The 14959-nt window shown below is 38.7% G+C and overlaps 1 protein-coding gene across 2 annotated transcripts in view; it reads right to left on the bottom strand.

The window, feature by feature from the left end:
- Positions 1-435: 435 nt before the first annotated feature.
- lars2 (leucyl-tRNA synthetase 2, mitochondrial) overlaps positions 436-14959 on the bottom strand; it is a 37512-nt gene continuing 22988 nt past the window's right edge. For both annotated transcript variants that reach the window (XM_032559327.1, XM_032559328.1), the window contains exons 13-21: positions 12561-12659; positions 9100-9237; positions 8915-9018; positions 7913-8092; positions 7536-7705; positions 6046-6123; positions 5835-5946; positions 4017-4144; positions 436-814 (exon numbers count right to left, since the gene is read on the bottom strand). In XM_032559327.1, the coding sequence (XP_032415218.1) occupies positions 635-814; positions 4017-4144; positions 5835-5946; positions 6046-6123; positions 7536-7705; positions 7913-8092; positions 8915-9018; positions 9100-9237; positions 12561-12659 (1189 nt within the window). In that variant the 3' untranslated portion in view covers positions 436-634. The remainder of the gene's footprint in view (positions 815-4016; positions 4145-5834; positions 5947-6045; positions 6124-7535; positions 7706-7912; positions 8093-8914; positions 9019-9099; positions 9238-12560; positions 12660-14959) is intronic.

Here is a 14959-nt window from a genome sequence, read left to right as displayed (position 1 = left end):
TTCCCCTTAAAGCAGGTTAATGTCCCTAAACATACAACCAGAGCTATGATGGATACTTTTAAATCAAAGCAGACCCAAACCCAATTGAGAATCTCTGGGAAAGCTTGAAAATAAATGTTCACAGACATCTTACAATCCGTCTGACTGTCTTTAAGCTATTTTGCAAAGGAGGATGTACAAAAATGTCAGTCTCTGGATGTGCACTCTGTGTTGCTCAGAATAGCTTTTCAGCACTGATAAGGGATATCTAAACTTGGCTGAGAAGGAGTCCAAACAGGGAGGTGTGAATTGGTGGCACAGAAGAGGTTATACCTTTGATGAGAGTGTGAAGGACGTCCGACCTCGACACTTGGGTTCATAATTTATCAACAGGTTGAATAAAACTGAAGGCTTCCGAACCTATCCTGGTCAGGTTTGCAAAGATTACCCACACTCTGCTTGTTGAATGTTTTATTAAAAACTGCAAAATATAAATAAAATATTCTTGGAGGATATTTACATTGATATTTTAACAGACCAACATACCTTCTCTCTCATACGATATCAAAATATCAACATTACTTGTCTGTCTGTGTGTACAGGAGGAAGCCACCGCCCACCAGGTGCTGCACACAATCTGGTAAACATCCATACATCATTCATTAACCAGGAAGTTGATGAGGGGAGTCCTGGGAGAGAGGATGGCTTTCTTGATGTCACGCTCACTCAGACACTTCTGTCCGATGGGGCTCTCCATCACCAGCTGCTGGACCCGGCTGGGATCTTTGGACACCTGCAGAGGGATCGTCACCGTGCCACAGGGCTTGTTGTTTATCTGAGGGCAGGAAACAGAAGGTAAGAGACGAGAGAATGTTCCAGTTCTTCCTCTGAAAGGTTTTCATCATCTGGCAAACATTCGTCCCGATGGATCTGTACCTAAACTCTTTCATGGAAAAAAAAAAACACCCTCTAAAATAACACACTCCATTTCTACGTCTGCATATGCAGCACGCTCTTTCAAACACATAGTTAGTGGTAGGTATGGGAAGGCCACTCGGTCATGTGTGCTCAGAGGCAAGTGCAAGCGTGCACATGGTGAATGTGATCACGTCTCTGGAAGTGCTTACAAATTAATGGTGTGTGGATGCATGTATGTTTCTGAGGCCCCTCAGCTCAGCCACGGACTCTATTCTCCCTTGGGTTTGTCCCACATATTTGGGACAAGCCCAAGTGCATGATTAGAAGAAAGAGGGCGCGAGGAATCCCACAACAGACAGTTGAGTCCAAGGGAAAACCAGCCTCATTATCCTCGATGTCTGGGAGTTCAAACATGTGCGCTTGCTCCAAGTATTCGAAAAGGGGGAATATCGGGAGATGTTCACTTCTGTCAGACCAACTCAGGGAAATAAAGAAAGTAAAATCTCAGTTTTAGGATTAAAATCAATGCAGAGCGCAGGCTACCTATCTGATAAGCCATAATCAAATATCATCTGTCTCTAGATTGATTTTATACTCTTTAGAAATTAAAAACAGCAGAATATTATTTTCCTCTGCTACCAGTGATGGTTATTGGTAGCTAATAGCTTAAGCTAAAAAGACAACAAGACAGAAAAATCAGTATACATTGTTCAGACTAAGAGTCTTCAACCTGTGGCTCCAGAGTCTCACACTCTTTGGCCAAAAAAGGTTTCAGAACCAGGCAATGTATGAGCATAAGTACCATCACAAATGACATTATATTTAATGATATACAAAAATGCAAACTAAAGAACTCTGCAACAGAACTTTCTTGTAATCTTGTAAAGCAGATTTCTGCAATTGTTTTCCATGCTTTCTACAAAATCTGCAAACACTGGCTGATAGTCCCACTTTCTCTTCAAAACCAAGCCTTTTTTAGAGGAATGTGGTTTTTTTTATCTGTTTGTTTCTTTATCCACTCAACTCTGACCCATAAAAAATTCAATCTTGAAAAAAATTTTTATTGCCAAAGAGCTTTTAGCTGGAAGCTTGAAATAAAAGGCAACTTAATATTGATACATCTCTAAATTCCTGTGTAAGGTCTTTGCAACTTTTCTCTTCTGTTTCCAAAATACGTTATTTTTAGATATAATTTAGTGTCTACAAATAGTTACATTTAGGACCTAAAATAATTTCTTTTGTTTTCACACTGACAACATGCTGCCATAGCTGGGTGCAAGAACTGGATAAAAAAAAAGAAGTGAAAAGGCAGCCAGAATGAAAATAACTTTTGCAGACCTTCAAAAAATCAAAAGGGCTCATTTTATTTTATTTTTCCATGGAAGTGTACTGGTTGAATTACTCCTACAGAGTTCTGACTGATAATAAAGGCTTCAAATCTGCACATATGACACACACAAATATTCCTTCACAAGGCGAAACAACAGTTTATTTTCATTTCCTGGACCAACTTGTCTATTCATTCTGAATCGCATTGCATTACCTGCTACTGTGCCTTTTCCTAAAGGACTCTAAACTTAAACCTTCATTGAATCTAACCAGAAACATGCTCGAAGCTTTAAAACTGAAAAATTTACACCACGTTGTGGACATCCTTTTTAAGCCTCATAAGGAAGACACACCCTTGTGATGTGACAGATTTAGGTCTCCACAACATGAGTAGTAACTAAGCCACACACCCACACACATACACAAAGACTTTTACTATTTTTGAGTTCACAGTCAAACCAAAAAAAAAAAGAAAGAACTTCAAAGAAGAAATACCAGTGAGGAATAACATCGCAATTCTGTTGCAGACCCAATTATTACCAACACGCCTGTTTAGTTTAAACTGCCCTGCTGGCACATAAACTGGCATGCACAGGTATTTGCATTAATGTAGTCATGTGCACACTAAGGCTAATTATAGTCTTTGTTGAAAATTACAGAGTTTGAATGTAATCATGAGCTGACATGTTGGAGAGTTTGAGTGGAAAATGACTAAGGTTTTTGGTGTTCAAGAAAAAACTATATTTAGAATGGAAATTACTCCAAAAATAAACTTAAAGAGTTTGCTTGACCTCTTTATTTATTTAATTGGTTCCTGTAATGGCAATTAATTAGAGCAATTTAGTGTTTATGTTGCCAAAATACATCAAACAGATGATATGTATCCAATTTGTAAATTGGACTATTAAAAGAGGTTTGTCAGCATCGGCGTCGCTAACAAACCTAGGCTAATGGACTGTGAAGTTCATTTGGAGGTCCAAAATAACAGATGTGTTTCAAAATTAGAGACTCAAGCTTATAATATGAAATTTGTTTATAAGATGGACTTTTAAAAAGTAGTTCACTGATACCTTTCAAAATAAAATCACCATTATTTCAGGGATTAGGTAACTGAAACATAGTGGCACATTACTAGATGTAATAAGCAGGTAATAATAAATGCACAATATTTCCTTTTCAAAATAAAAAACTCAGTTATTTTCCTAACACTTTTTAATGTCAGGAAAATGGGACAATACCATCATTTTAAGAAAAATAAAAAAATGTGTTATACACAAATTAAAGTCTCAATATTTTATAAGTTACTGCAACTGTTTGTTCCACATTATTAGAGGAACTAAACCATCAGGGAAATGGCATAATGTTGGCTTTTCAAAATAAGGCTTGAACATAATTATTCTTAACAGAAGGTCACTATTTCATAGCTTATGTCAATTATGAAGTAATTGACACAAACCAGTAATATAAAACAGATAATGCTGAACTTTCAAAATAAAAATGAATAAAGACTCATCAAACTGGATTTTTCATGTTGTGATAATTAAATTATTATCAATGTATGGTTCAGATTTCTTGAGAGTGTCTAGACCAAAGCTGATAAACATTAGTCTAAACCAGACATGAGGAAAACATTACGGATTTAAACCGCAGTATGCAACAAGTGGCAGGCACAATTAAAATCCTTTCAGGAATTTTTCTAAGTATCACTCAGACAAAGTTTGTCGCTTTTATTAAATGTTCCAGTTGCTAATAAATCATCAGCGCATCAGTGAGTTTGTCTCTGATCCTACCAGCACAGACAGCTCCACAAATTCAGGGGCCTCCAGATACTCGGGGTCCACGTTTGGCCAGGGCTGCTGCAAGACGTCGCCTCCCTGCAGCAGCATGGGACTCTGGGGGTTTGTCACTTTGCAAAGACCTGGGGAGGAGAGAACACAGGAGGGCATTCATACTAAATATAGAAATGCTGAGGTGCTGGCAAGCAGCTGTTAAATATGTCTTAACTACAGTTTGGGGGAAAATACAACATGACGACATAAAAAGGCTGAAAAACAGCTAAACGTTGCAACCCGTGTTCCTGACTCCCAGTTAAACCAGTGCATCACTCTGCAAGAATGATGCACACACTCAGAGGAAGGATGTGTGCTTCCTCCATCCTGAATGGTGTGTGTGTGTGCATGTGTGTAAAATCACACAAGCCACCCAGAGTGAAAGGCCCAGCACAGCTGAGTGCAGCAGAGGTCGTGTTGTTCTGTCCTGTTTATGAACTGTTTTAGGAACTGAAATACGTGAACACAAACAAAACTGAACACACACACTCCTTCCTTCCAGCCATAATCTGCCAGGTTTTCCAGACTCTGCCCATCAGCTGGACCGGTGTGCTTTTCCAGTGTGTTGAAAGCTTATGTACGTACGTGTGTCAACAACAATAAAGGCTACCCGGCCAAGTTTCCACACGAGGCACAAAAGGTAACACTAGATTTTCCTCTCTATTGTTCGCTCACCACAAAAAGTCAAACTGAACCTACTGCTAAACAGAGAGGTAAATGATTCCAGTTAAAATGTACTGAACAGACATGGACACATCTCTTGGCACCGCTGGTAAAGAGGTGTAAAAATTTGTGAAATGATTGCTGTAGTGTGATCTCCATAGTTAGAACAATCCAACCTTTAACTTAAATGCAGCTATTCAGTGAGAAAAACAATCCCTCAATAAGAAAATGAATTAAGAAAATTACACATGACATAAATATTGCTCTTCCACAACAATTAAGTGTGACTACACTTTTCTTCAATTCTTGATTTATTCTATTTTTATTTTTTTTTAAGTAGTCAAGGTTCTCAAAACTTCTAATTGCTAACTTCTAACTTCTGGTTTCTCTGGGTTTTAAACTTGGACCCATTTCTAATGTCCACTATCCACATAGCTGGACGAGATCCTACAGAACACCTCCAGTGAAGAGGATGATGGGGAAGGTAAACAAATTTCCAAAGACCTCTGTTACAGAACAGCAAACAAATAGGACAAATATATGGAAAGCACAGCCAATTATAGAGGAGGATCTGTGATGCTGTGGGCCTTTTCCTCCAGAATAACAGAACTACACAGAACAAAATAAATGGGATGGGGACCTAAAATTGCAAGGCTGACTATTTTTTACAATTGTTAGTGTGAGATTAAGCTTCTGTAATACAATATGAATCTATATTAAGGTTTTTGCACATCTTTCACTGAATATGCCAATAACTGTGAATGGCACTGTGATAGTGTTAAACTGGCTATAAGAATAGGTATTACTATGCTAGATGTGTTTGTCAGATGTTACTTCCTCTGACATTATGCAAAATAACCTAATTTTACTATGAGCTTCCCTAACCAATGCTATCTTAAAATGTCGTCTGTATTAAAGTGAGCCCCTTTGGGATTTTAATTATAGAAATATGTTTTAAATTCAGAAGGACCTCATGGACATGTCAAATAAAAATAGGCACTCTGTTTTTCTGGAAATGGCATAATAGCTGATATATAAATCACTCTCTTGAAATGCACACTCCACCACAAGTGTGTAAACTGTTGAGCCATAATTAGCAGAAATAACGTCACTCACCTGCCCAAAGCTCAGAGGCCAAGTGAGGAGCCATGGGTGCCGTCATTATAACAAGGGCAGCCAGAGCTTCCTCAAACTCCACACTGTGCTGTAGGACTCGAACTGTTGCACTCTAATTACCCAGAAAAACATGTTAAAATGTGAGATACGTAGCATGTTTTAAACAGGTAAGCGAGACAGATTTGTTGAAGATAATGAAGGACACGCTCACACTCAACGTGTTGGTAAGGCCCATTAGACGAGAGAGGGCTGCGTTGAACAGAAAGTCTTTAGTGAAGTGAGCTGTCACCTGAAAATATGAACACAATAAGCTGATTAGACCAATAAAATTGGCATTTTGCATGTTATTATTAGACACAGGATGTGTAACATGGATGAAAGAACTTTAGGCTCAGTGTTCCCATTCTGGGGAGAAGAACCCGTTTTGGAAACCCCTGAGAAGAAGCTTGATCAGTGTGGCTTTTCTGTGAGACGCATCAAAGGACGGCCTCAGCTTTAAGGCCTTTTAGCAAACAACCTGAGGTCCTTTAAAAGCTCTGAATCCGACATGCAGAGGGAGGGGGATCCAACCTGGCAGCCGAGGGGGAGCTATTTATAAAGTGTGAAAGGAGACACAGTGGATTTAAAATCAATTTCCGTCCTCTTCTGCTGTTGCTCTTTACTCTAGGGGTTTCAGGTTGCGACAGATTCATCAACATGACCGGGAAACGTGTGATGAGTAATGTATTACTGAAGTTATGATCATGTATATACTTTGTAACTGAGAAACAACAGCCTGTCTATGCTTACACTTTCTATGCCAAATGTCATGCAAAACTTCTTCCTCCAGGATCTCCAGAATAGATTTTCACAAAGTTTTTACAAGCCTACCTCATGTTGTCAGAAAAGGTCCTATTTCAGGGATTTGCTAGGCAATCATCAGCCGTGGGACTGTCTCATAACAAAATGAACTATTCGGTTCAAAAACTGCAGTAATCATGATTAAACCATGTTTGTTTCCTTGCAATGATGAAATAGTCATATAAAACAAATAATTTTTATCACTGAGGTCATCATTGTCTGACATTAAAATCAGTTTGATGATCTATTTAAATGTGACACAAAAGCAAAAACAGAAAAAAGCACCTTTCTGCATTTACCTCCAATTCCACAAAACAATTATGTGAAATCTCCTTACATTTTAGTAATGTAGTATAAGGTTCTTTCACTACTTTTCAAGCAGTTGGACTAACTTGAGTCACGTCTGCTTCAATAGTTATATCCCTCAGACCAGCAAATATGGACTAGAATATCCTACACTAAATACAACTTAAAAAAATACACTTTTGACCTTAGAATGGTTGTATATTTGTTTGCAAAAAAACCCAAAAACGATGCTTTGATGCATTGCTTGGCATTTCACAAAATCTCCTAATATCATTTTCTATTTATTCCTTAAATGTTGAGATGCTCTGGCAATTGAAGACTTTTTAAAAGATAATTTGAAGTTTAAATGTCACAGAATATCTTAATAAATAACTTTCGGTAAAAAAAAAAAAATCTGGGAATTCAAATAAGAGCTCATTCCTGCCCCCTGCTGGTAAAAACTCCTTTAATCTCACTTTTTAATGACGTGATTAAAAGTTCATTTTTAAAACACAGGAAAACTTTAAGCCAACATTATTAACAAAATTAGCTAGCCAACACTAAAAAAACACCCACCTCTTGAACTGCATAGTTCTTGTTTCCCCAGATCTTCTTGACCTCTCCAAGCTCTTTCTTTTTCAGCAGCGAGGGGTTCGGGACATCACCGAGTTGTCGAGCTCCTCTTAGCTTTGTCACAAGCTGCCAAAGTCGAGACTGCCAACGCAGAACCCCTGCAAGTGCATCAGCTGGAACACAAACAAGAGGACAGAAAGAATATTCTGACACTTCATGGTAAAGAAAAAACTTGAAATTCTGACAATTATGTTGTCAAAAAAGACACTTTCTTTAAAAAAATACTTTCACAAAATCACTATGTAATAACCTGACTCCTAATTTAAATTTATTGATGACTTAATTTATCCGTGTCATTTTGCAGTAGCAGCCAGACTCACTCTTGACGTTCCAGAGGATATCTTGCTCGGGAGGAGCAGCGTAAAGGATGTAGAGACGGACGGTGTCCACACCGTACTGCTGCACCACCTCCTGAGGGTCCAGCCCGTTGTGTTTTGACTTGCTCATCTTCTCGAAGGTCACCTCGACTCCGCCACCGCTCAGAGCCACCGGCCCCTTCCCTGGATCATAAGACTTGCCATTACAGGAATCTCATTTTTAAGAGCAACAACATTAATCTCATTACGTGAATACATAAGATGTCATGGATTTATATCTATTGTTTGCTCATGCCATGTTTAGCAATATTGGATAAAAGAAAACTACAATGCTTTGAAAAAGCGTTCAGACCCCTTAAATGATTTTAGATTTTGTCATGTTGCAACTATAAACTTTTATGTGGTTTTACGTGTCTGACAAGCAAAGTACATACAGTTTTCAAATCTAAAAAAGAACAAAAAACCAAAAACATATTGTATTAAGCCCCTAATCTTCGATACCTCTAAATAAAATCCAGTTGCAGTTCTATGAAGGCCTACGGGTTTGTTTGAGAACTAACAAAGCAGCAACAATATACTGATAATATCTCACAAGAAAGTGGAATTTGTTTTGTAATGTGACAAAATGTGATCAGGTTAAGAAACATGAACATATATGCCAATTATTGTATGATCAGATAAGGGATTTCTGGTTATTCAATTTCTAAGCTGCAGACTGAATATCATTGAGTGAAATTATTTATGTAATATTTTAAGCTTAGTAACTTATATTGTTAGTTTTGTAATCAGGTTACAATGTCATTAAGTTGGAAATAAGTACAGGAAAGTACAATTAAACAAAAAGAGCTTACTATTAAAAACATGTAGAAAACCTAAAAGAGTAAAAAAAAAGAAAAAAAGACCTCTTTGTTTTATTTCCTGAACTCCATGAACAGAAGCTCTTTTCACCCATCTATTAAAAAGTGTCACATTAACAAACACTCAGCAGACCGAGGTACAGCGTACCTGTGAACTCGATTTCCTCTTTCTTCAAATACTGACCGCTGCCTGCCAGTTTAAATGTCTGACCTTTGATCAGACCTTGAACCAAAAGTTTTGAAAACGGCTCCCTGCAGAGCAGAAAGTTCATAAGCTGATGTGCATATTAAATGTACATGCATGCCAGGAGAAGATATGCAAATGCAGTCCACCTGTGAGTCACAAGGCCTTGATCCTTGCAGAAATGGCAGAGGAAGCGGGCGTAATACAGGTGCATAACGGCGTGCTCCTTCCCGCCAACGTATACGTCCACTGGAAGCCAGTGGTCGGCTAGCTGACGCTCAAAAGGTCTGCAGAAAGAAGGTGCATTTATTCTTTAGTAACAAAGCTGAATTAATATATAGGATCCTGAAATAATGTCCTTATGATCAGTCATATGTTCCTAAAAAAAACTTGCAGACAACTTTGTTTGTTACTCTCCCAGTCTATGAAAACAATGATTCATTTGTTCTAATAAGTGATTCAGTTAAAAACAACTGTTTAATGTAATCATTCATCACTTAAAGAAATTAAATTGCAAAAAGAAATTATTTCTTGTTTCTTCTACAAAGAAGATGTTAAAACAGAACAAATAGATCAGCTGGCAACCATAGAGACACTATTAATCATTGTATCAAGGTCATGTTTTAATCCTATTTAGAGTTAGTGTTGGGTGCCTTCAAACTGTTCACCAGCCATTAGGGCTATTGAAAAAGAACAAAAACCATGCTGCTGGGTTGTTTTGGATTGTTGTGTCCATCAAACCCAGAGAAAGCAAAGTGGAAAGCTATCTGAGGAGCTGAGAGACATGTTTAGGTTTAAGGCTGCAAAACCTCCCCAGGACCTCTAAGAAGCTTCATGTTCCTGTGAACACAGCTTGGGACTGTAGCCAACCTCCCAGGATGTTTACTCGAGAGGAAATGCAACTCCCGGTTGATCAGACAGATTGGCAAGGAGAAATTCAAGGACCCAATACACTTGAGCTGAACTCCAAGGTCAAGGCACATCACTTTCCGATCGCAACATCCGTCCCATTACAAAACACAGCAGTCTTCGTAGATGAAGACCCAAGAGAGCTCCACTACTGTATTATCAAAAGACACAAAAAAGCCACAGGAAATAAACACAATGGATGCTAACAAGCCATAATGTTTAGGGAAGAATATCTATTGGTTTGATGAGAAGAAATTGTATTCTTCAGACAAGTTAGATCAGCTCAATGTTTATAAAGTAAACATCGAGTTTATTGAAGTTTTCTCAGTTTAGTTTAGGGGCTGAGTTGCTGATTCTTGGAACAGAGAAAGCTTTATTTGAGCATTAAGTCTCCAAACTTCACACAATCATGGCTGAGAATAAATCAACGCTCTGTGAGTCCATTGAGTCTCGTTCGACTTGGATATGAAATAAAGAACGAGTGACGACTAAACCTTTTCAGCTTCAAGTCATTTCACAAATGGTTTTAATGTTTTATTTGGATTGCTTTTTGATTGGTGCCAGCAAATTTGTGTGCATCTGTAAGCCCAAACTCTGAAGAACAACACATTACATATTATGTCTTAGAAAGTATCTAAGCTCTCTTCTTCTATTGAGATAAAAGAGAAATCAGCGGTCCTGCGCAACTACTCTAATATACCAATCATATGTAAATCAGCAGGTCTAAACAAGGAAATTGCTTGGCAGTTTGCTGAAGTGCAGCACTCAGGTGTTTGTGAACAGAAAAGCAAAGGACAGAGCAGAGCGACAATTTTAGCCAAACAACTGTTGCTACCCATCAATCGGCGAAAAGTTAGAAATAACATACACATGGAAATTCATGACAACTGTAAATCTTTCCAGAGGTAGAGGATCAAGTAAGATAACACTAGGATCAGATTGCACAATGCGCAAAGTTATAACCAAAACCGCAGCAGAAAAACCTCAGATTGATTAGACCTCACCAGAAATCTTTGTTTATAAAAAAAAAACACACAGGAAAATGTTTCAACTGTGAAGAGCTGATGACTTGGACCTGTGTGGCCTTGACAGGACATAGGCAGCTGTCAGTGAATATGTCGACCATGAACTCTTCTGTATATACCAAAGTATTCAAGAAGTTAAATGGAAGGCCACTTTTCCAACAGCTGAAGCTCAACTCGGGTCATTCGACAATACCACGGCCCTGAGGAGAGCAGCTAATCTATAACAGGATGGCAAAAAGAAGAAAGGAATCCAGGTGTGACAATGGATTTGTCAAAAGGTTGGACTTAAATCTGGATAACAATATGATTGAAACAATCAGAAAGCTCTGCATAAATGAATGGTCGCAATCTCCAATGAACTTAAATGGAAAACATTTATATAATTTAATAGTTCGACAAGCAGCAGAATCATTAAAAATGAAAGGGGAGTGAATTTGATGCTTGGATTTAACTAAAACATTTATTTTATAAATAGTGTTGCTGAATTATTCACTAGAGGGGTAGGAAACTAGACATAATAATAAGTCCATAAATTTATTGCAATGCATTTGCACTTGAACTTGGCCAGACATTTCCAGGCTCGTCCTGCAGAGGGCAGGCTGATTCTGACGCACAGACATTCAGGAATCAGCCTGATTCATCGTTTGTTTAACTGGCTTCACTCTCAGAGAAAAAGAAGCAAACATGCTAACACTTGAGTCAAACTGTGTCCTTGGATCTTGACAGGTCTGCTGCATGTGGTTGGCCTGACTCTAGTGATAATCAGCAGTAATGACGCTCTTTTAGGCAGGCTGCTATCTCACTGTGTCTTTTTTTAACACCAGTCATTTGTCTCCTTCACACCTCTCTGACTCTCACCTTCCCTCTGTGGCTGGTAGGGTCTCTCCAGATGAAAAAAGAAATTCCCAAAATGTGAAACTATTTAGCTTGCTTAAAGGAAACCGAACTGCAATACTCAGCCACACACAGAGTGCCACATAACCCAAAAATTTAATCTGTCTCCACAAACTTTGAACATCTCTTATTTCTTTTCATCTTCCTTCCTCTCTGCGTGAAAGGCTCAGCGGGGCTGACTGAAATGCACAAATAGTGTAATTGCTTTTTCTGTTGTGCCATAATCTGCCCAGCTCTCTAAAGCAACAGAGAAAGCAGTCCGTTCTGTAGCAAAGCAGCTTTACGGCGAGGTCAGGGCAATGGGAAATTAATCTCTTTTGTTAAGCCCTGGGTATCGCCACCATCCCAGCAGGTGACGGCCGCAGCACCGTAATCTCTGGCGGAAGAAAGCAAAACTTTTACTCGAGTTTGTGAGTAAAAGTAAATGCAGTGTGTGAACATTTAAAGAAAAAAAAACTGAAAGACAGTTCACAATGCATATTAATTTACATGATGAAATTGATCAAATTCACCAAAAAGTGCTTCAATGCGTTTCCTGTCAGAATTTCGTACTTCCGCCAATTTAAGTTTCAAAGTTATTGCTCTGTTTTTAATCCAGAATTCACTGTATCAAAATTTAAGTTCACTGATTATATTGCAGAAATTTCCAGAGTGATCAGGTTCTATGAATTCAGACACAACCACTAATAGATGGGTGGATGAATTGACAAATTAATGGATGAATGATAAATTAATGAGTTATCAATGAATGAATTTGTTAGGGGTGAGGAAATGGCACAAACCTGTCCCTGTTGTGAGGGTCTGTGTATCTGAAATAATACCAGGCCGAATCCACAAACGTGTCCATGGTGTCGGTCTCCCGCCTGGCAGGGCCCTTGCATCTAACAGGGGAGGAAAAAAAACACAGAGAGTTGGCAGAAGCGGAGCATCAGTTAATATTAGTTGGACAAATCAGAGCGAACGAATGAGCCGTGTTGTTGGGGCTCAGACAAACTTGTGTGTTTGATGTTCTAAAACTGATTCCATCTGGCTGAAAGGGTCACGTCTCTGCAGAACAGCACGGCTGAAGCCCGACTGGCAGCACTGCTCTGTTCCTGTGCCCCTACTAACAGGCTGTGCTAACAGGACAGGCCTCAGTTCTGATCGGGTGTTTGAGTTGGAAATGCCGCCTCGTGGCTCCTTTCTGTCCAAGCCAAACAGCACTTTGGATGTACAACGTGAATCTGCCAGCAGCCCTTCCACAGTGCAGGGAAGGACGCTGACAAAGACATTCAGAGAGAAGAGCTTCTGAAGGGTGTTTTCTTTCTTCTTTTTTGCTTTAGAACTAAAGCATTTCATGGAACAGTGCGTGTCTGCCTTTTTAGTTTATAATGAGTCTCAGCTGATTTCAAATCACAGTCCCAGAAAGATAAACAGAAAAACAGCTCAGAGCTCTACCGCAGAGCGAGGAGCGGCTGGTGCAGCTTCCTGCACCGTCTGTGTCGCTGTCTGTCCAACATTTCCCGTCTCACAGCGAAACTTTTAAATCACATATTCACCAACAGACTCACTGGGAGACACAAACGCCTCGACCACCTACCATACCAGTCTATAATAAGGATGTAATGATGAGGTAAGAGCTGACGGTTGCCAGGCAACAAGGCTAAGGTGTAGCAAGGTTAATGTTTGGAAGCCAGGTGTTGTTTCATGGGAAGAAATCTCAGCAGTTTAACAAAGAATCAGTCATCAATAAAAAAAAAAAAAGCAAAGTCCCTTAAACTAAAAAAAAATGTACTAAAGATCTGAAAAGATTTTTCTTATTTTAAAGACCAATTGATTACTACATTACAGATAAAATATTCTTGAAAAAGTAATTAATACCCTTCAACTTTATTAAAACCATAAAGCATCACTTAACGATTTATTGATTTCATGTAATAAACCAACACAAGTAAAAAGTAATTGTAAAGTGTACGGAAAATGATTCAAAATGATTTGCGCATGAAAATATGACAGCTGTGACATACATTTGTGTTCAGTTCCCTTTACTCTGACACCCTTAAATTAAATCCAGCACAATCAGTTGCCTTTAGAAATTGCCTATCCGTCACTGCCACCCAACTAAATTGACTGACTGAGTAAGGAGAGCATTAATCAGAGATGTAGCTAAAAGTCCCACTGTTACTCTGGAGGAGCTGCAGAGAATCACAGATCAGACAGGAGAACCTTTTAAAAAGTCTGATTTTAATGGAAGAGTGGCAGAATGAGTTTTTTTTCTTGTTTTTTTCTTGAAAAACTACAAAAGGAAACTGAAGCTGTATATCACCCTGACCATATCATCCCCATAGAGAAACATAGCAATGGCAGAATCATGATTTGGGGATGTTTTTATTTAGTAAGAACAGGGAAACTATTCAGATTTTAAAAGAAATGGATGAAGCCAAATTATTGAGAATCTTAGAAAAGAATTGTTCAGCCACAAAAGAGTTAAGGCTGGCCCAGAGATTCACTTTCCAGCAGGACAATGGCTGCAAACATACAGACAGAGTTAGACTGAATCGCTTTGATCAAAGCACACTCATGTGTAGGAATATCCCATTTATGGCTCAGAGCTAAATGTAGTCAAGAATGTTCTCAAATACTTTGTTGAATATGATTGAGTTTGAGAAATTTCCAAATAACAAAACACTCAACATCTCTAGATGTGCAAAGCTGGGAGAAAGATACACAAAAAGAAACTTGACTCAGCAGTCTACAGCACTACTGCACATGTTTTGTTTTTATTTGTAAAAAATTTAAAACCCATGTTTCTATTAATATCTTTTGTAAGTCTATCACATACCGTCTCATTAAAATAAATTAAAGTTTGATGTTGTTACGAGACAAAGTGTGAAATACTTTTCCAAGTCATACCAAACAGAAAAGCTTTCTGTCTGCTGATAACAGTCCTCTAAGCTCTGAGAGGATCCCAACACCTAAACTAGCTATCTAAATCTGTGTGTCCATAAGTATTTAAAGAGTGCCTTTAGAGTACGAGCCAGAAAGAGCCAAAAGGCTCTCGAACAGATGCGGGAAAGGAGGCAGCTGCCCACTCTATAAAGCTCCTCTTCCCAGAGAAAACAGACCTCCATCTGTTGTGTGTCTGTGAGCCTGCCTACCCCAATGTGTTGGTACTCTGCAGACCAGGTGGTCTCTCTGTTTA

The sequence above is a fragment of the Xiphophorus hellerii genome, chromosome 3 (genome assembly GCF_003331165.1).
Source record: "Xiphophorus hellerii strain 12219 chromosome 3, Xiphophorus_hellerii-4.1, whole genome shotgun sequence".
Lineage (NCBI taxonomy): Eukaryota > Metazoa > Chordata > Actinopteri > Cyprinodontiformes > Poeciliidae > Xiphophorus > Xiphophorus hellerii.
Note: the sequence above shows the minus strand (reverse complement) of the source record. Positions and strands in the feature narration are given on the sequence as shown.